Below are 23,151 nucleotides of genomic sequence, written 5' to 3'. Positions count from 1 at the left end.
ACAGCCTTCCATCACAACCCATGGTTAATCCCTGAAAAACCTTAACCTGCAGCCCCTAACACCACTTGCTTCTGAGATCCGTATTATTGCAAAAACAAATCTGCTGTTACCATCTTTGTTATTTCTCCTCCATATATCCTTATAAGCCACCAACTGACCCCTCTTTCCATCCAAAAACATGGCTGATTGCTTTGCTGCATTTAAAACTCTAAACTTGCTGCCAAACTGGAATTTCCAGCAACCTATAGATTTATGCCTTGCTTCCCTTGACCCTATTCCCTAGACCCTATAGGCCTATAGACCCCTGCCATCTACACTGTCCTCCATTGCAAGAGCTCAGTTATTATTCCACAAACACTATTGTGGATGGCTTGCAAAACAAGAACTTCAAGAGTGCTGAAGAAGACTAAGCTTGATCCTGAAAACTTGGCCTGATATCATGTTAGAAACATTCAGATGGTTGGAGCACCTCTTGAGCAATGAAGTTGCTTTTCATATTAAGGCAACTCCATAGACTTCCTTGACAGGCCTATCTTACATATATTTGTCTGTGCCTATGTCATATCATTGTGTTTCATTTGACTATTTGGTTCTTTTGTTCATTTAGGGTGAACAACTCCTTCACTCTATCAGAAGTTATCATCTTGTCCTTCATCTAGACTCTTTGCAAGTCTAAAGGAATTTTAAAGGGTTTGCTCATGGTTGCATGAGCTTAAACTGAACCTAACAAGGTAAACCTCCTTATCAACAAGTAGCCATACAAGTTTAATGGAAGGCCCCCCTCTTGCCTTATTTCCCTTAGCTAGGAATTCAGCACCGTTGTAGAGGGTCAATGCTTAGCTACCAGAAGCAGGTGAAGAAGCAGATTTGGATGATGGTATGGGGAAGTGAGTTTCTTAAGAGAAATGAATAAGGAACACAAAGGAATTGAGTATAGGATGAGTTTCTGGAGAAATTTGGAAGGAGGTTATCCACTGCAAGTTGAAGTTTCCTGCTGCTAACGATTGGCATCAAGCTTACAATCGACTATAAAACCTGCCTCACCCTTCCATGTAACCTTCTTAACTTAGAGTTTTGCTCTATAGCTGACCCCAGATTTGGCCATGAGTCAAGGACAAATGACAACAGTGATCTGTTTCAGGTTTTTTTTTTTTTTTCAGATTTTGGTTTAAGAGGGATAGGGGTGGGTGTCTGGGCTCTGTACCCAGCTTTAAATCGTGCATACACTGTTTTCAATTCAAATACTCGCTACTTCTTAAAACTTGTCAAAATGAAATATAATACAATTATGCTATACTACATTGATCTCTAGGAGATAAAGGTAAAAATTAAAACCATAATGACCTTGCTATATGAAAAGAGCTCAAAGTTATTTTGAACTGACCAATTTAGAATACCTATACTGGTTTCATGCTCATTACACAATAGATCTTAGGACAACTTCATAATAATATTAGAGTGGAAAGAAATTGGTTCAAATTATACTCATCAAAATAGATCCCTAATTAGAAACTTTAGGTAACCAGGACAAACTGCTTTACTTCACAACAGAGCTGTGATGAAGGGTTATCCATTTACCTAGACTCGGAACCTTTTCTAAAAGGAATAACAAATTTCATTTGTTAAGATAAAGACACGACCTGACACCTTCTGTTGCAACTAAATTTAAGTTCTGATTTATAAACAAGCTGAAGTGTCTTCTCAAACAGTCCCAAGTATATAGCTAACAGGAAAAAAAAATACCAAGCAATCCCAAAGATGGAGTTCAGGTTGTTTTCTTTTTGAAATTTATAGGTGAAGTGAAGAACAAACCGTGGAAGGAACTCTGTCACAATGCATAGTCTCTGAGGAGATGTAACTGCACCCATAAAGAGTAGTATATTTGGATGCCTTAGCCTCTTCATCAGCGATACCTTCACCCATAAAACTATATTTAGATGATACCAGCAACATGAGCTATTGGCTACTAAATTTTGAGATTTGAAGATGGTTTTAAAGCAAAATTATTCCACAACAATGCATATAATAGCTCGCCGTAACGGTGCTCACCGCTCCGTACCACGCCTACTGCTCTGTACTAGGCATACCATATTGTACTGTACTGGTACTGAACCGAGACTTGGTACGGAAAGGTGTATGGAGTCTCAGTATGCCAAACAGACCCCTGTACTAAGTATACTAATATCGTACCAACATGGGTACCAGTATGAAATCGGATACAAAGACGGCAAACCTTGCATGAAGCAATAAATGTAAATGGTTGATCATGGTCAATTTACTTATATCGTAGAAGGGGCATACAATCAATTCTCCATCCACCAAAAAATAGCATCATGTTCTTATAGAATTAAATTCATCTAAAACTTAAAAATAAAAATATTTTTAGAGCCTAATGTAAATACTCCTTGGAGGATTGATGTCTGATGAAGAGGAACCCTTATGGATAATGATCCAGATAGATTGTCCATGTTGAATTCAATAATACCCAGAGCTACAATGGCTGTGCTCTCACATTAATCTAACTTGAGATTCCACATGTCAGCTTTCTAGGTTAAAGCTCAAGTTTTCAATTTTCAAATTGCAAACTTTACATGTCTAAGATAAATGCAAATTATAAGTGAATCAATTTTTTTCATTTTGAAGGATACGAATCCTTCAAAGCTCTTTGTGATTGTATTATGTGAACTAGATAATGAAAATTATAGTTTCGTTATTTTATATTAGCACTTCTGGGGAAAAGAGAGAATGATAAACTGAGCCATCAAAAAAGAGTGGCTGCACAAAAGCCATCAACGACGATGAAAATTAATCTCAGCAGCTGAAAGTACAGGTAAAATCAAAAGCTATCAGAATCAGCAGATAGTTTTAATCTTCAAGGATGGAATACCGCTATGAACTGCTATAGATATGCTGGTAGACAGAAGTCTAAATTCCAACAGGCTTAGGCTTGAATCTGTAAAATTAACAAATCAATTCAGGTGTGATACTATCCTTCTCTTTGACATGCATTCACATGTAAGATGCACACAGGTGCAAGTAACGACATAGCAACTTCTTGAACAAATTGAGTATCTCTCTATTAGACGAATCACTTGTAACCCCTAAATGATTCATGTATCAATGTTATAACTTAAATAACATGCTAGAAGATGATGTTTTAAAACCAAGATTCAGCTTCTTAAATATGTCGAATCGTAAAGGTAATCACAGATCCTTATTCTTTGAGAGATGCAAGCTTAGTTTTGAAAGTTACCTCTTGTCTAAAGGAAAGTATGACTTCATCAGAATATTCCTGCTTTGAGAATACTTTAACGGCCACATCCTGCAATGAAATAAGATACTTTAGCTCCATAGTGTAAGGTTAACAACAATTCAACCAGTATAACTGCTTCATTGCAAGTCCATGTTACCCTTACATAGCACTAACAAGCATGAAGTATCTTTGATTGTAAGCCTGGCAATTTTGTTGCAAAATTAGATGGTGTGCACATTTTGTAGACGTCATTGATATATAACTAATTTCAACCAGTTTGATTGCATCCTGTCTTAAGCAAGGTCGGAGGAACCGGTACCGGGCACTGTACCGGTTCTTCGGCTGGACGACTCGGTACAGGCCGTAACGGGCCCGTACCGAGAGAGGGCACGCTGCTGGATCCGGAGAAGGAGAAGAGAGAGAGAGAGAGAGCAGGAAGAAAGGGAGGAGAGGTGGTGGACGCTGGCAGAGGCCACGGCAGCGAAACAGGGGAACAGGCCGCGGCTTCGGCTGTCGTCCGCTGCCTCTCCTCCCTCCCTCCCCCGCTCGCTCTCTCTTTCTCTTCTCCTTCTCCAGCTCTAGCAGCATTCCATTTTTACAGCCCAAACCGTACCGATGAGCCACCAGTAAGGCTCGAAACGGGCGGAACCGCCCGGTACGGCTCGAAACGGGCGGAACCGCCCGATTCGGGACGGTTCTGCCGACCATGGTCTTAAGTGAGTTCCTTTACATCTTTTCCATTTTGCCAACTAATCCTACATTCCAGCTCAAATGCTTAGAGTGGTTATAGGTCTACAAGTGAACCCTAGAGAGTCCTTATAGGCCTTAGTGAAACTAAAGAGACCTATGTCGAGAAAAAAGTTGGACGTCTAGGCTAATTAGGCAGTGAAATCTACAATCAGATGATTTGGTAGGGATGCTTCATATCACCGGCATCCAAGTTTATAAGCCCACGTTATTAGTCAACAACTGAGACGTTTGACAAAAGATGAAGAGCGAAAGGGCAATCTCTTAACATGTGAAAGAAAATTATGACAGACCAATCCATTCTTGTTAATCTTGCACTTGTGTGCATCTTTAACCCTCATTAAGGTACCTAAAAAGTCAGAGAAGCTGTAAGATACTTTCTTAACGGAGCCTACCAGCCTAACGTTCTTTTTTTTTCCTACAGGGTGTTTGGAGGGAGTGATGATCACTTAACATTTGGTTGCGAAGATTTGGAGTGTATGCAGGAGCAGAGCAGCAGAATTCTCAAAGAAATTATATATAAGGAAGCACCTGGAAAGTGAGTGAGGGAGCAAAGTTCTAAAGAGTTTCTAAAGCAAAGCACCGAAGTAGAAACTTCAGCTATTGATCTAAATAATATTTTGAGAGGTTGGGTCATGCTAGCCAGTTAATTCTATCCCATTTGAAGAGATTATGAAGGATGGGATCATTCGCAGGACTTACACTTGAGGTAGAAACCGAAGATAGGGTGAGATTTGGAAAGGAATAGTGATTCTACACAGCTGGAAGCAAGAGATTGGATGATGCAATGTCTAACACCAAAAAAAAAAAGGTTGTCAATTTTAGGGGATAGGGTTTTCTGTATTTATGGAGAAAATCTAGATTTGATGTCGGAGCAATGGTTGATTTCATCCTGACTTTTAACTTTTCTCTAAGTATGCAAGAGAAAGTTCGTCTTGGCTTTTGACATTTTATCTTTAACGAAGACATATATACTATTGAAGGATGCTAGAGCTCATCATTGTGAAATCCTATCTTGTCTTGACTGATCAGTGCAGTTCATATTCAAAACATTTTGTATGACAGGAAAAAATTTGCTCGGCAATCCTGTACTAACGTATGAAACTATATATGCAAGCATGCATTGGTATAAGACATATACCATAAAGTTCATTCCAAATGGTCCTATGGAAAATTGCCATTTTAGACTGACACCTGTACTACGATTGCTTAATCAAGTAGAACCGTGTATAAGCTATCTGAAAGGGTTGGGATCATTTTTGTTTTAACTCCAAGAAAGGCCATATGGTGATAAAGACAGACACAACCCTAGCTTATTGTGTATGTGACTATGTGTTATAGCCAATACATGATCAATAGGTTGCTTGAATGTATTCTTCCAATCTTATCTTAAGGTATGCATGCAACTCCCAGTATGGAATCACACTCATAAGGCATCAGTCCTATATATGTATATATATATGTGTATATATATATATATATATGTATATGTGTATATATATATGTGTGTATATATATATATGTATATGTGTATGTATATATATGTATATGTGTATGTATATATATATGTATATGTGTATGTATATATATGTATATGTGTATGTATATATATGTATATGTGTATGTATATGTGTGTGTATGTATATGTGTATGTGTGTGTGTGTGTATATATATATACACGTGTGTGTGTGTGTGTGTATATATACGTGTGTGTGTGTGTGTGTGTATATATGTACGTATGTATATATATATATGTATGTATTTATGTATATATGTCTATATATATATGTGTATATATATATGTGTATATATATACGGGATGGACTGCGCTCCTCACAAGAGAATCCTCATTCAGTGAAAAGCAATACAATAAACATACCGAGCCATACCACAGAGCATGATATACAGTTCCACAAGAACCTGTGAAAGCAGAAAAACAGAACAAGTATAAGATAACAAAACCATAAGCATGCAAAGCATATGGCAATATCTTCTAAGAAATCTTGAGACAGTAGTCTTCATCAGTAATCTATTTTAAAGTTAGTTGTATTGTAATCATTCAACATGATTAGGGAAGAAGGAAACCTGCACCTGTCCGCTTACCTGAAATATCTAAAAGCTCAATGCAAAATGATGTTCCTATCTAGATAATGATAGTTCTTAAGAGATCTTTCATCATTTGACACTCCACAAGGGCCAAGATTCTAGCATAATGATGAAAAGATAAACTGGCAGATGGTATAACATCACATGATCCCCTTTTTTTCCTTCTTTTCATTTAAAACAAATCCAAAAATTATATGGCACCAGTTTTTTATTTTTTGTGAGAGCCAAAATTAATTATAATTAAAGAACTTGAAGAAATCAAGCAAAGTGGAAAGCAATTAAACTTCCTCAAAGCATTCATGAAAAACATAAATTATATATAAAAAAAGATTCTCAAAGAGGGCAGATATGCAATCTAGGGACCAAGTAAACAGCCGGTATGGATTCCACCAGAACCAAGTCTACTATATATTGCTAAATGTAAAGTTCTTTCACAAATAAATTAAAGCCCTGTGAAACAAAGGATTTTGCTGAAAATGTACAACATACATAAAACAGTTTACCAGCCATATCATCGGCGCATATTGACAAAAAAACAAAGAAAAGTAGATTAAAAAGAAACCAGCAGCAGAGGATATGAAATCTGTAAACTCGGATCTAACACTATTAAATCCTTCAAACACAATTTCAATCAAGGAAGCAAGAAAGTTTATTAGATAAATAAGGACATACAAAGCTCAAAAATGCTAAAGTTGGCCAAATTCCTCCTATTAACAAACCTCCACAACCTAATTCTTCCTTTTACCCATGTCTGCATGTTTGTTGTGTGGGGGCTGTGGAGAAAGGGGGTCATGATATTCATCTTATAGGAGGAGCAAAAAGTAATGAAAGCAAGCACCACCAAAACTTCTTCAAATATCTTTTGGGCTTCAGTAACTAGCCCCAGATGGCATCCGAAATTTGAGAAAATTCATCAGATGTGACTATGTGAATGCCTTCCACAACATCATCCATTTTACTTCGGAGTATGATATTCTAAAACCTTCTTCAAAATGACACACTGGATCACTGATTCAATTTGTATAATGAAAAAACTGCAGAACATAAATTTCATACTCCTGGATTAGGGGGTCTTTGGTTATCATGGTAGAGTAAAATTCCAGTTGAAAAGCCAAGAACCTGACTGCCTCTTCACTAAATATCCACTCTTCAGCATGTACTTCTTGTTCCCTCTAGCAAGAGAATGACAAACATAGGCATGCAATAGAAATCCTAAGATGAAGTAATTAATTATTAACATAACAGACTACAATTAACTTCCAGCAGTCGTTCAGATTTTGACTTTCACACTGGACCAAAATCCATAGCTCCAAGCTTTCATAGAAATCAAATTGCTTAAAACAAGAAGCTCAATGAGAACTTTTGAATTAATTAAAAAAAGCACAGAGTCATCACCTTTATGCAAAATTCTGTGACAAAATAAAAGTTACAAAAGTCATTATAAAGCGTGATAACTGATAACACAATAAAAAGTTAAACAAAATATATGTAAGCCAAAACTCTATTGCAGGACTTCAGAATATAAAGCTTGAGAAAGTACCATAGAAATTGTGTTTCAGAAAATCTGTAATTGTATAGAGAAATTGCCAGGTACTGGTACCTTATGGAGCAGGTTTGATTAATCAGGCAGATGTCCAGGACTAGCTGGCTGACAATTGGGAAAAAGTCGATATCAAAACATGAAAATTAACCATGAACCAGCTTCCACATACACACAAACATATGTTTTTATGCATGTAACATATGTGTGTGTATGTATAACCCAAGAACCTACTAACCAAATATAAGCAAACAATACATCAAGGATACTCAATCTATCTGTACAGGCAGTGAAGCAAGGTTCGCCGTCTCGATATCAGACCCCATAGGTGTCACACTAGCACAGTATTGGTATGGTACAGTATAAATTTTTTTTGGCATAACAAATATCAGTACGCCACCCGTACTGGCTACCAGTGCGGAACCAGTATGGTACGCCCCGAACCACTCGGTACGGGCCGGTACGGCATATCTTGCAGTGAAGTGCTTATCAATTATAAAAGAGGCTAAGCAGGTAATGCCAATATTGCTTCTGAAATTATTCTAAGAAATAATAGTAAGAACAAAAAGCAATGGAATGAATATAAGATACAAGTGACAGAAGAATCGCAAATCCATTGTAAAATATCGACGGCCATAAGTTACCATCACAAAGTACATTTTTGCTCGCAACCATAATAAAGAGACCACAAGAATAAAGAAAGCAACAGCTAAAATACGTATCTAGGATCATAAAACAAGAGAGGAACGCTTGTTGCAATCATCTATTGCATGATTTCTGGTTAAACTAATAGTGCTCAAAGAAATAAATGCCGTTGTTTTCATGATAGGGGAAGATAACTACCTTGACCTATTTGTTCTCCAATTGTGAGGTCTTCCCATAAGATCTCATAGTCTAAGCAGTCAGTATCCATATCCGCTTTGTGAATAGCACTGCTATTGGTACTTCCACTGCTGCTAACACTACTTGTACTGTTAACATTGAAAGAGGACCCGGATCCTGAAACCTCATTATTGCCAGTTCTGTTGCTTTCAATCACTTGGCTTTCTGGCTTTACACTAGATTCAAAAGCCCTTTGATGAGTCAAGCTAGTTTCCTGATCACCGTGCACCCATGGCCAGACAAAGCGATTCTTCACATCCGCACCATCATACTCATACCCTTTCCAGGGCCATGATATCCCCTTCTTAGCTAACAATGCCTCTGCCTTCGAGCTTATGATCTTATGAAACCCTGTCTTTCCTTCAACCTCTTCATTATTACCTTTAGTTACTTTTCCAGGAGATTTTTCCTCCGTGGCCGCAGAAGAAGATGTACATAAGGCATAAGGTGGTATGTCACCTCTCGGTGAGCTAACTCCACTTGAAGTAGCATCCTCCTTGTGCTCTGATGAAACAGCATCGTGGTCAGAATATTGGCTCTCTCCATTCCCACATTCACGTTCCATACTGCTTTCACCTGTCCTTATCCGAGAACGAACTTTGTTTGTGACCTTAGTAGCCTGTTTGGCATTGCAAAAAATTAAGAAAGAATACACTAGAAAAGATAAATTCACAATATATTCCAGATTTCTCTAATTATGAAATACATCGCCAGATGCTTTTATGACATATACTACATTCTACCACCTTCCTTCTAGTTGCATGAAATTGTAATAGAAATTAACTTACCAGATTGGTTATTTTGGATGCAATAGCAGCTTGGAAAGGTTGCTCAGAATCAGAACTGCCTTTACTTGTTAAACTGATTCTAGTCTGACTTGCCGTACTCCGGACAGTTGATTGGGGTTTTGTACAGCTTGGAGGGGATGTCGTCTCCTGAAAGCACCGTGAATCACTTGACACACAAATGATGCCAACCAAACTACCATCATCATCATAAAAAGGTGTGTTTGTGGCAATAGCTAAAAATTGCTCTCCTGACTTGTTCTTGACAGGGAATTTGCCTGTCCAGCTCTCCCCCATGGTTATACGTTGGATTATGTTGCTTGCAATGTTGAAATTACAGGCATCAACCAGTAGCTCAATGGCATCCTGACCAATGGCTTCTGATGCAGGATAACCATAAAGATGTTCTGCAAACTGGTTCCTACATGAAATGATATGATCAGTTACGGCTAGTGTGCAGGCTAATAGCAACAGGGGCAAAGAGTGGAACAAATAGCCCTCATTTCTCATTTTTTAAAGAAAAAGGATTCTGTGTGTTGCTGATCAAACTATAGCCGTAACATTAAATTACTAGCAACAGTAAAGCAGAATTTCTGCATATTAGTAAACCTACAGAACGCCATCAAAAGAATGATTATATATATATATATATATATATATATATTGATAAAAGCACCCATGGCCATAAAGAAAATCAGCAGCAGATAGAGCATAAAACATATTAGAAAACAAACAATCAGGGTCAAAAAGACCAAAAAGAATATGCCAAGATCTTAGCCATTAATACTGTTGGAAAACTAAACAGAAACTAATGCTGCAATGCATCCTCATGATATCTTTTTCATGTGAAAGAACCACGCAATATTCTTGATTTCAGAACTTCTTAACAGAAAGCAAGACAAAATGAGCTAGCTAACAATTAGGTCATCAATCGGTGGCATTCTTGGAACAAAATTCCATGTTGATCTATTTTATTGATAGCCAACATGTCTTGAAGAGTGTGAAGAACCATGTAACCAATCTTGAAAGGTCCCTAAACAACTAATCAACCACAATTTTATCTACATCCAGTAACTGTTCAACATCAAAATTCTCTACTGACCAGTTGATTGTCATGTTTTCTGCCATATAATATCACCAATTCTTATCCCCTGCAATTAAAAAATAGCTTGTGTCAGTGCCTCTCATACATTAAAAAATGAGACTTTTGGATTTGAGTATTCAAGGAAGACACCATCTCACTTTTTTCTCCAAAATACCTTTGATGAAAACCACTAATGCCTTACCAAACACTTATCGTTCACTATCTTATCCTGCTAAAAACTGCCCACGATATACTCCAAAATTGATCCTTTCTTAGGATCCACAAATCCCCGAATCAAGGCATATAGTTTCATGTAACCGCCTAAAACAGAAATCACCAGAAAGGCAAGATTTGTAATGTGTAACACAAGAAAAAGGTAACAGAAAACTCATGGAAAGAAGAAAAGCTAACGATCAGTTAGATTCATTTTTTATTTGAGAATGTTACTATGCATAAATCAAGATTTCAATTAGATCAACATCCCTGTTAATGGACCACATTCAAAAATCTTATTTACTGTCATACTAAAAAAATGGGCGATAATTAACCAAATCAAACCATTGACCTGATATTTCTTAAAATATAATAATGGCTGTTATAACAAGCACTTCTAACCATTATAACAGGAAGTAATGAAAAGGCAATAGATTAATGTGCCATCATAAATTTTTAACGTATACTGATTTTGCAAAATTATAGAAAATCCAAAAGGATAATTGTCCATTCTAAAGCAATATCCTGTACATAACTTTATCTCTTTTATAAAAAATTTTCATTACAATTGTTTATATAATTTATATATGAATAAAAATAATGTCAACCTTTTAAACCAACATCTAATGCATGTGATCAAATACTATTCTTATACAGATAAAGATAAGCATCCACATAAATTTACTTGCACATGGTTTACCACTCCTCTCTCAACAAAATCTCGAAGCCATCGCTCGCCTCAAATGAATTATATATTATACCTTGTCTTTGTATTAAGTGCAACTTCATTAAGAAGACAGTGGAGGCTGACTATGTCCACTGCATATCCAAAAGCAATAATATTTTTGAAGAAACAACTAAGAAGCAGCAGCAGAGACAATGACTTTGTATTGTCCAGTTTTCTCTACCAAAACACTATATCTACACAAAAGTAAAGGTATATAGCTAGTGAGATGAAAACATACTTAGACGTGAAGTTTTTGCTCCAAACAAGTTTATCTGCTTCGCCTTTATTAAAGAGACAAAAACATGCCATCAATTTAATATAATCCCCAAGAACTTCGCATGCAAACAATTATTCACTCCTTCTAGAGGGAAAATGGTGGGCCATTATGAGCTTCCAACCTCCAAAACCAACCTACCTTTTTTAAAATATGGCACTTGCACCATCATATGCACACCCCTTTGCTCCTTTGACGGATTTGAACTCACAGCCACCCAAATTAATTTCTCATGCTTTCCGTAACTCCCATCCATTTATTATGACCAATCTCCATCATTAAGCGCCATTATCACTCTATTAGCAGAGCTATAGCGGGAGTTCTATCGTCCAAATTCCCAAATAGGAACCTCATAACACCTATCCCTTCGAATTGCACCACTAACTGTTTCCTGGTAAATAAATCAATATCCAATAAGCCTTAACCCAACTATTTGCTTGTTGAATGCATAAATCATTTATTGTCATTCCTTTTTTCAAGGCAATATTTATGGTCACTGTACACTTGTCCAAAAAGTGACATCGCCACTGCCATATAACCAAAACTCCAGAGTGGAGGGCATTTTTGAAGCTCCACATATCCATATTTTCAAATCCATGGATACATCACACACAGCATAAAACAGAGTTTGAATCATGATTTATTGTCATGTAACATCTCGTGAATAAAGGATAGAAGCAACAGGAAAAGCCTATAAGTTCTTGCTAGTGTGAGACAATCAGTAAATTTTTTAATCATATACTGAATGGTAAAGAAGATCAAGAAAAGATGATAACATTGAAAACGGGCTAGGTAAAATGACAATTCAAATTCTGGAAAAAATGCACAGATCACAACCTTTAAGTATATGATTCAGGAATTGACATAGGTTGGAAGTGTATCTTCATCAAGGTTTTAGGTCATGGCAAGATGGGGGACTCCCGGCCATTCAGTCCGTTCATATGAGAAAATGGGACCAGGAAAGGGACATCCACATGGGGAAGAAGATGAAAGAGGAAAGAAAGAAAGAAAGGAAAGAAGAAGGAAAAGGAAAGAAAGGAAGGAAGAGAAGAAGAAAAAGAAAGGAAGGAAAGAACAAAGGAAGGGGAAAAAAGAAAAAAAAAAGGAAAGGAAGGGAGAAAAAAAAGGAAGAAAGAAAGAAATGAATGAAGGAAAAAGAAAAAAAGAAGAAAAAGGAAAGAGAGGAAGAAAAAAAGAAGAAAAATAAATAAATGAGAAAGAAAGAAAGAAAAAAAGAAGAAGGGGAAAGAGATGAAAGGTACCTACCAAGACACTCGACCGAGACGGCAACTAGGACAAGCTGTCCCCTTCCGTGGAGAAATTGGGACACCATGGTATTTAAAACCTTGAGCTTCATATTTGTGAAGATTGAAGATCATCAAAACAAACAGAATCATTTTTCTTTCCTTTTTCTCTAATATTTCCGAGGCCCAAATTATCATAGTTAATTATATTATTCACTCAAACTTTATTAGCTATAGTAATTACTAGTTACGGTAGCCTTACCCAAGGCCAAGGTAACCTTCTTTTATCAGCTAATAAGGAGAAGATATCAGCTGCTAAGAGTTCAACAATGATACATCCACCTCTAATAAGATACACAATATAAGGTATGACGCATATGCCTAATATATGCTGCTTTAAGTATGGCACATTTACTCCAAAACAAAGATGTAACTTCCATCTACACAAAACATATCAGCCAATGGCCAGCATGGCACAACATGTATCATACCATGCCATTTTAGCAAACCAGCTGTTCCATGCTGAAACACAAGAGAGCAAGAAAGAGAAGAAAAAAGCCTTTTCTTAATTAGAAATACTAAAAATAATACATGCCTGTCAACCTTTGCCAAGTGTGTTACTGGTTCGGCATGGTACATGCCAGCCAGCAAGGTAGGAAGTTAAAACCATGCTCCAAATTATTGCTCCCATATACACTGGAGTGTCCTTAAGAGCATAAGCTTCACAATCAAAGCACAGAAAAAATGAAGAATAAATGAAACAAAAGAATCCCCGAAAGGTGATAGCTTATTTCTTCACCAAGAAACAAGGTGACCGCTGAAATTAGATCAGCTATTTGACTTAACTCAGTTAAGGCCATGAATTTAATTTAGCTATTATCAACAAGCTGATGGTATAGGGAACATTTTAGAGGTGTCTAAACACTCACTAGAGTTGTCATTCATAAATTTTTGTTTTTTGGAAGGGAATAAGAGGGGAAAATCCCAAGTTTTTCATTTTTTTTTCATAAGTCATTCCATGCTAGTCTCAACTTAAGATCACTCCAAAAAGTGGATTAACTGACTCACTCACCAGTTGCATGGCAATTGTAACTATTCACTGTATATTGTATGAATAACATACTCAACTTGCCTAACACTGTGACCTTTAAACTTCTTGTATGACGTAGCTATCATGTAGAGTAAATGCATGACCACGAATGCTATGGTTTCAGTCATGACTTTTGATGGCATCCGTAAAAAGTGGCAACATCTGACTGGACCCGCAGAAATGACCTAAGCATATCTAATTTGCATGTCTCAGATTACCATAACAGCTAGATATGATTTAAGGTCAAACAACCCATAATTCACCATTACGGGTATAACTGCAAAGTGCTCATTCTCCTTAGCCATGATCTACAGCCCATGAGTAGTTAAAACCAACGTATCAAACTGTGTATAATGTCGAGTGTGTGGGTCAAGTGGGTCATGTCAATGACACTGTACAAAATGAAGTTTACAAATATATACAAATGAGAGGGAGGTGACAAAATTAGCTTGTGTATATATATATATATATATATATATATATATATCAAGAAACAATGACCATCTAACAGCTAAAGCATGATGTGGTTAAGTCTACCGCATAACAATGTTAGTAGATCAAACACATTTTCAACTCTAAACTGGAAACATGCAGATAATGGTAGGTTTAAGTGTAGATTCAGAGCATTCAACTACACTCATGTATATCTATATCAAGAAACAATGACCATCTAACAGCTAAAGCATGATGTGGTTAAGTCTACCGCATAACAATGTTAGTAGATCAAACACATTTTCAACTCTAAACTGGAAACATGCAGATAATGGTAGGTTTATGTGTAGATTCGGAGCATTTAACTGCACTCATGCATGAACTACATGCATATTCATACAAATAAAAGACTAACTATTCTTGGTATAAGAATGAGATAGGAACAAGTTTTTAATAGAAATCATATGAGGAGGTATACGTGTTAGAAGTATGCCCTAGAAGCCAATATGGCAGATGCATTGTATTAATTCTAGGACATAACAACTGTACTTGATCATTTTATTCATCAATAAAATTGGGTCTTCTTTTCATTAATGTTATTATGTGTTCATGAATCGTCCTAGGAATTAATGAGATAATAACACATATTCTCAAGAGTTGAGAATTTAAGACATGTCTCATTAGGTAATTCCTGAACTGCTCCTGATCGAAGGATCATCACGAAGGACGGTGATCGATCCGATAAGATTAGTGCACAGATCACTTTTCTTGATGGACGAGTCTTAAGTCCAACATGTGGCAACACTGGGATGATTGTGCAAGTGCTTGTTAAAGAACAAAGATACTGAGCGTGACCAAAGCAAGAAGTCACTTGGATGTCTATCCACTCGTCGGTGACTTACTTGATGCTGCAGTTGTATGACTAGTACTTAGACCTGTGATGCCTCAGCTAATCACGGTGAGGTTGCTGTAGTTTGACGAGCACATAAACATTTGCCCTAATGGTCCTTGTGGTGCAGCTTAGCTGCGGTAAGTTCACTGTCGGATTAGGGCTGCATCTAGATGGGAACCTTGATAGATTAGGAGAGATCCTATGTGATTTATGAGACTAAGTTCGAAAGACCTTGGCCAGAGCAGTTCTAGAAAAGGAGTTTTCCACTCTCGAACTTGAGTCAAATAAATCCGACATAAGACAAACAATGGGGTTTGACGAGTTATCTATAACCTCCGTCATGTCGGGATCCATGATAGAGGGACAGGCATCCGCCCCTCCTCACACACGCACCAAGAAAGGAGGGGCGTCCGCCCCTCCTTTCCTTTCATGGTCTCCACGCCATGTGGAGGGGTGGATCTCCTCCTCCTCCTGGTTCACGCGGATTGCCACATGGCATGAGCACATCTCTTGGATTCTCTTCAAACTCTTTTAAGTAAAGGTTGTGATAGAATTAAGGGGTGTTGCAGATTTTGGATGGATGAATCAAGGAGTGATTGATCTCTGAAATTATTTCTTGTTTGTATGGGCATGAGATGCCTATTTAAAGGGCCTTGGCATGAAGCATAAGAGTATTGAAGCCCCTTTGCTGCCGCCATCCTCTCCCTCCTTCTTCCCTTTGGCGTGAGCAAGAGAGAAAGAAGAAGAGCCGCCGTCTTCTTCTTCCTCCCCTTCGACGTTCGTCGTCTTCCTTCTTCTTCCTCTCAAAGTAATCAAGGAGTTGATTAAAAGAGAGGAATTCAACCATCAAAGGTGATCTCTGCAAGGGAGCTAGCACCCCGGTGAGATCTTGGAGCATTTGTACCTCGTGTGGATACCTGTAGAAGTCGGACGCTTGTGCGGCTTCAAGAGAACCAGAAAACCTACGATCATTAGACAGCGGTGAAGTTCTACCCACTCAAAGGTAAAGATTAAGTGTTTATAAATTCTATACAATTAGGAATTGTAGTAGATCTGAAATTAATCTAGTCTTTTAATTTTAATCTTTCCTTTAGATTTCATAAATCTGGGATAGAGAACTTTAGAAAATTTTTGAAATCTATGTTTCCTAGAACGTTCATGAGATGAACAACCCCGCGCGTGTCTTTCCGCTGCGATCGTCGCAACGCGTGCGGGGGTAATCCGACAGTGGTATCAGAGCTGCGTTTAAGAAATTTAAATTAAGATTAATAGGCATGATTAGGATTTAATTTAGATCTGAAATTTTTATATGCTTGCTGAAATTTTAGCATGCAGATTTTTTTTTAAATCTTGATCTTGCACGTTGTTTTAATTAAAACAATGAGATTGCAAATAATAAAAACATGTCTTGCATGATCATAATTTCAGTTGATAGCATATCTAAATTTTTTAGATCGGAAATTAGATGCATGAGATGCATCTAATGGAATCAAAATTCAGAATTCACGTGAGAAGAGTCGACCCCAAGCATGCTCGAGTCGACTCCAATCCTATTCGAGTCGACCCCAAGCATACTCGAGTCGACTCCAAGACTAGCTGAGTCGACCCAAACACACTCGAGTCGACTCCAAGACTAATCGGGTCGACTCCAAGCATACTCGAGTCGACTCCAATTCTATTCGAGTCGACCCCAAGTATACTCGAATCGACTCCAAGAGACTCAGGAGCTCTCGGGTTAACTGAAGTCCACCCGAGTCGACTCTACGTCAACTCGAGTCGACTCAAAGTTAACTCGAGTCGACTCCAAGCATACATGAGTCGATCCCTGTTTGAGGATGTGTTTAAAATGTATGCATGAGATGTATGTATTAGTTAAACAGAATTTATTTGCATGAGATGTAAATAAAATTCTTAAACAATAGAACATTTACATAAGATGTAAACTGAAACAATTATGTCATTTACAAAAGATGTAATCACATAATCTATAAAAGAGTTTCATATTTACATAGGATGTAAACTTGAACCAATGTGACATTTGCATAAGATGTAATAATATAACATTTGGTTTGGGATAGATTATTACATTAGATGTAAATCCTTTGAGACCTAAAACCTCCTCAATCAGTCGAAAGTGAACGATATATTGAGCTAGCCATATTTGATTAATTGATCTAATTGGTGTCTAGGAAAGCATTAAAGATGGTTACTTAATTAGGACCTTACTCTCTGAGTAAGGGGAGCCTCCCACCTGCTTACCTGGCCAATTGATCGATTATCTCCTATGAATAGCTCAAAGTTGGAATCACTAAGACTAGATTACCCAATATTAAGTCTAGAGGTCTTCCACCATAGTAGAGTTGCTAAGATCTTTCCGGCGTTGATTTGTCTCGGCTGGACACAGCGGGCAAGTTGCATCGGGGGACTGGATCTTTCTATTGGCATGAGATGTTGTAGGGTAGAGGTGGGGTTGAGTACCAATAACTGTTAGGTGAGGGCTCAATGACGACTTTACTTCTGCGGGAATTACAGTGGATCTGACTTAACCAAGGAACGGGACCAATAACTATTAGGTGAGGTTCTTATGACTTGGAGACCAAGTAGGCTACAACTTGCTTGAGAGGCATTGTACAAAGAGTTGTACACTCATCGTTTATGTGTCACCAATAACTGTTAGGTGAGGTGGCATATAAATTGATAGGACCATAGCACCCCATTTGAAACCTAGAGTCGCAGATTTCTGTATCCTTACCAGAAGAGTGTGAGAGATTCGAGAAATAGTGGAAGGATTTGATCCTGTTTTGTTTTAAAAGGTCCCTAAAACAAATAAAAATTCAAGTACAAAATTCTAATTAGAATCTTTACTCTCTGCAGATAAAATGTCAGCCTCTAATCCTTTGACCCGCATCCTTGAGAACAACCGATTAACCAGACCCAATAAGGATTGGCTCCGCAACTTGAAGATTGTTTTGAGTTGTGAGAAATTAGGGTATGTGCTAGACCATGACATCCTTGTGTTACCAACCCGTCCGACTGCTGAACAGCGTAAGACACATGCCAAGTGGACGGACGACGACAATAAAGTTAGGTGCTACATAATGGCATCTATGTCCAATGAACTATAATGCCAGCATAAGAACATGAGGACTGCCAGGGACATTGCGTCACCTACAAGAGTTGTATGGTGAGCAGAGTCGCACAGCTCGGTTTGAAGTGTCCAAGAGGCTCTTCAAGACCAAGATGCGCGAAGGGCAGTCTGTCCATGATCATGGTCTGACCATGATAAAGGACTTGGAAGAGTTTGAGAAGCTCGGCATGAACATGCATAATGAATTGCAAACTGATTTGATCCTGCAATCCCTTCCTTCTTCATATGGGCAGTTTATTGTAAACTACCACATGAACAAGATTGAAAGCACCAAACTTGAATTGTTAAATATATTGGTAACAACTGAGGGAGCCTTGAAGAGTTCAAGGAGCATAGTGAACGCTGCCGAGTTGACTTCTACTTTCAAGAGAAAGTCTGCTTGAAAGAAGAAATCTGCAAAGAAGCAGAAGACCGAGAATAAGCCAAAGAAGGATGTCCAAAGAAAAAGACCGCAGACAAGGAAAAGTGTTTTCATTGCAACGAAGACGGTCATTGGAAGAGGAACTGTCCTATCTACATGGGGAGCATAAAGAGCAAGAAGGGTGACACGCCTTCTGAAGGTATGTCAGATATGCTCATTATTGAAACTAATCTAACGGTTTCTTCTACTTCCAGTTGGGTTATAGATTCTGGTTCTAGTGCTCACTTGTGCACTACTATGCAGGATCTAAAGGAAAGTAGAAGGCTTACGGAAGGTGCGATAACCCTCCGGGTTAGCAATGGAGCAAAAGTTGCTGCTGTTGCTGTGGGCACCTACCCTCTGCGAATGCCGTCTAGATTTAGTTTGATACTTAGGGACTGTTATTTTGTACATGTTGCTAGCAGAAAATTGATTTCTGTATCTTTTCTAGCATAGAAAGATTTTGAATTCAAATTGGCACCTCAGGTTTGGTCATATAGGAGAAGACAGAATAAACAAATTGGAGAAACATGGGCTTCTAGGCTCATTAACTTCCGAGTTATATCCGATTTATGAATCCTGCCTTCAAGAAAAAATGGCCAAATTACCCTTTGTAGGACACGGGAGAGATCCACTGAAATACTTACCCTAGTACACACTGATGTGTGCGGCCCATTCGATGTGCAAGCTAGAAAAGGTTATTCTTACTTCATAACATTTACCAATGATTGTTTTCGGTATGGGTATGTGTATCTTATGAAACACAAGTCTGAAACTTTTGAAAAGTTCAAAGAGTTCAGATCTGAAGTAGAAAAACAAACAGAAAAACTCATTAAGGTTCTTCGATCAGATCGAGAAGGCTAACACCTTAGGAGAGAGTTCCGAGATTATCTCAAAGAAAATGGTATAGTTTCACAATGGACCCCTCCTTGTACACCTCAACTCAACGGAGTGTCAGAGAGGAGGAATCGGACCCTATTGGATATGGTCAGGTCCATGATGAGCTTCACTGATTTACCCTTATTTCTTTGAGGAGATGCCCTACTTTCAGCAATATACATATTGAATAGAGTTCCCTCTAAATCTGTTCCTACCATACTGATGAGAGCACAAAAGTGCGATCTACATATCACCTAAATTAGTGCTATTGTTAACTGATAATGATAAATTCACCGGTTTAATATTATATTTTCGTTTGGTACAGGTTATTACAAATTAAAGTTTAAATGCGCATTTGGTACAGATTGCGCAGGCCCAATCCTACCATGACCTGGTCGAACACATTTGCCCCCGAGTGATTCCCCACATTGTGCTAGCCATCCCACGGTTCATCATCAGCATCACGTCTTCAACACGTTGCAATGTCCCAGCATCCGCGCTGTCCATCGGATTACCTTTCGTTTCAGCTCCCGGCATCCCATTCGCATGCACCTTCCAAATTAGCATCTTCATCTTCAGCCTTCAATCCCAACGCCTCAAGCCATGTCATCCTCTATTTTTTGCCATCAAGGAGCCACCAACCGTCCATTCCAAAATGTTCTCCTCCACTTCCGTGATCCAACCTCCCACGTCCATCTTCCACGGATCAACATCTTCCATCTTCAACGCCCACAGCATCCCGTGGCATATTCCATCCCAGCATCCCATCTCCCGCTTCATCACCGGCATCTTCCCAAGTCCGTGATCCCAGCACCCATCATCCGGATCCACCGTCCTGAATCCCGCGATCCGTCCGTACCTCTAGCCGTAGCAACCTTCCATTCCAGCACGTCTCCGTATGCTAGCCCAGCTGCCATTCTGAGTGATTCCAAGCTCCATTCCAAATCATCCCGTGGCCAAAGAAGGAAGTCCACGTTCCCAGCGTCCGTTTGCAGCTCCTCCGCCTCTGCTTCCGCCCGTGATGCATCCGGATCCAATCTTAGCCATCTGTGAGCCAGCGATCAGCTCCCTCCGGCTTCATCCGTCCGCGTTCACAGAGCGGATTAGCGCCCAATCGTCTCCACGAATCAAGCATCTCGTGCCAGCCACCGTGCCAGCAACCACCGCATCCCAATCCTCCGCGCCTTCCGTATCAGCCGTCCGGCGATCCCGCGTCCGTGGTCCAAAGAAGGAAATCGTCCGAAGCAATCCTTCCAGCATCCCGTGAGATCAGGTGTGAGCCGGGGGAGAGTTGGCTATATAAAGAGGGGAAGACGAGGAGGGAGGTGTGCGGGGTGGAGGCTAAGAACCAGGGAGGGAGGTGTTCGGTTGAAGAAGAGGGGAGGAGAGGTTCGGTTGGGGGAGAGAAGAAAGAAAGAAAACAGAGCATCCTCTCTTTTGGAAGAAAGAGAAATAAAAAAATATAGCCACCGAGCATGCCACAGAGGAGTTTTCTAATTTCTTTTATTTCTTCCTTTATTTTTATGTTTTATTTTGTAGAAGGAGGAGGCACTAGGCTTCCAAACTTCATTTTATTTTTTTTGTAATTGTCCTTTTATGCAATCCATAAATTTATTTTTATGCAACCTATGTTCTAAGTTTCAATTTTCTTAAACACTGTTTTCATCCATGCCTAAGTTTTCCTCTGAATAGTTAAATATTTCATTAAATATATAAATGCTTTTCGAATCTATACTTGTCTTTTAGTTAATCTCAAATAGAAAATATTTTCTGGTAGACTAGAGAATCAGTCAACATCCCCGACGTAATGATTTTTTTTTGTTATTCAAAAATCAATTTTGAATCCGAGTGAACGTTTTAATTTTTATGCAACTCCAATCGCCTCCCTGTGGATCGACCTCTTACGACCACTATTCTTCGAGTAGAAAAGGTAAGAGTATAATTAAATTAAACTTTGTTTGTCGGTTCTAACAACGATCTGTTTAGCGTATTTTTAGGTAAACAGGAACTGGACAACAAAATTTTGGCGTCGTTACCGGGGAGGCAAATTGAGAAGCAATAACGATCACGAAGATCAAATCAAATTTTGGATGCCCGGAGTGAACACACTCCGGTAGTAAGTTTTTGTTTATTTCTATTAATTTTTCTTGTTTTGATTATTTTTAGTTAATAATTTCGTAGTTATTAAATTCTGAAATTTGAAATTCGAAATTTAAAATTTTGAAAAAAAATCAAATTCAAAAAAAATAAAAAAATCCAAAAATATTAAAATTCAAAAATTTAGATTCAAAATTTGAATTCTGAAATTCGAAATTTGAAATATAAAAAAAAGTTAAAAAAAATTAATTAAATTAAAAATAAAAAAATAAAAAAATTATTATTAAAATTGTTAGTAATTGATAGGGTGCAATCCCCCGAGGTTATCATGCCTCTATTGGGGCTCCTCACGGAGTAATCTCCAGAGCTTATTCAACGGGCATTCGGAGATTGACTAACGCATAAGAATTAGTTTTTAGTTTACATTCAAGTTATTCCTATATATATAACATAAAATTTAAAAAAAATAAATATATATATATAAAAAAATTGCTTGCTCATTTAATCAGTACAACCTAATGACATTGCATAAACTTTAAAAAAAATCATTGATTATTTGCTGCATTTAGTATTAAGCATTTGCATAAAATAATTTAAGGCAAAACCCATTAAAAAGATAAGGTCGGAAAATCATTACCTGTCCTTAGCCCAAAAATCACCACCTTGCATACATATCCTAAGCCAAATTAAATTAAAATCAATTAGACGTTTGCCTTAGGATTTTCGAGCTCAATTAGGCTCTTGGAAAGAAGCGGCTGAAAGCCACTCCAGTGAGAATTTAGTAATTGGTGATGTCTATGAAAGTTTTACAATAGTAAGAACTGTTACGGGTATTGTGGTATCGGTGTATCCCTTCTGGCACCACCACACATCCCGGAACTTTCCTGATCACTGGTTACTGGATCGCTTAACTGGTAAGCTCAAGCTTAATCTGAAATGGAGATTAGGAGCTGTCTAATCTAGAGAGAATTTCAGAAACTTTTTAACCTGATAAATCTCTGTGCAACTAGATTTAAGAAGCTACTAAACCTCACTTAATTCTAAGACTAATAGGGTCAAATTTTTGTGTGGTGTTGGTTGTGGTCATCTATGTCTAGCCCTTATTTTCTCTTAGGATTTCGTTCATTTTAGGAGTCAAATCTAATGAATTGTTGATAATGTATGCATGGTAGAAGGTCATTAAGGGGTAAGTTAACACCATTTGATCCTGAGATTGATAGAACTTTTCATCACAATCAGCGAATTGTAAGCCAACCGTCAATCTCTACAATGGGTGAACATATTAGAACTTTGAATGAGTTGTTCGCACCCGCATCCACTAGTCCCCCTACTTGCATAGTATTACCAATTAATAATGC

At 38.1% G+C, this 23,151-nt stretch overlaps 1 protein-coding gene across 3 annotated transcripts in view; it reads right to left on the bottom strand.

Annotated features, from left to right (window-relative positions):
- LOC103721017 (uncharacterized) overlaps positions 1-23,151 on the bottom strand; it is a 45,018-nt gene that overhangs the window by 3,877 nt on the left and 17,990 nt on the right. For 2 of the 3 annotated variants that reach the window (XM_008811041.6, XM_088717020.2), the window contains 5 exons: positions 9,317-9,734; positions 8,490-9,147; positions 5,880-5,920; positions 3,254-3,322; positions 1,813-1,913 (listed from right to left, as the gene is read on the bottom strand). In XM_008811041.6, the coding sequence (XP_008809263.3) occupies positions 1,813-1,913; positions 3,254-3,322; positions 5,880-5,920; positions 8,490-9,147; positions 9,317-9,734 (1,287 nt within the window). Of the gene's footprint in view, positions 1-1,812; positions 1,914-3,253; positions 3,323-5,879; positions 5,921-8,489; positions 9,148-9,316; positions 9,735-10,415; positions 10,587-23,151 lie in introns of those variants that run through there. The other variant, XM_026809989.4, reaches the window with a different exon arrangement.

This window comes from Phoenix dactylifera, chromosome 2, assembly GCF_051530095.1.
Source record: "Phoenix dactylifera cultivar Ajwa chromosome 2, Ajwa_hap1_PhDact_Kaust_v1.1, whole genome shotgun sequence".
Taxonomy (NCBI): Eukaryota; Viridiplantae; Streptophyta; class Magnoliopsida; order Arecales; family Arecaceae; genus Phoenix; species Phoenix dactylifera.
The sequence above is the reverse complement of the archived record's forward strand: the minus strand, read 5'-3'. Positions and strand labels throughout refer to the sequence as shown.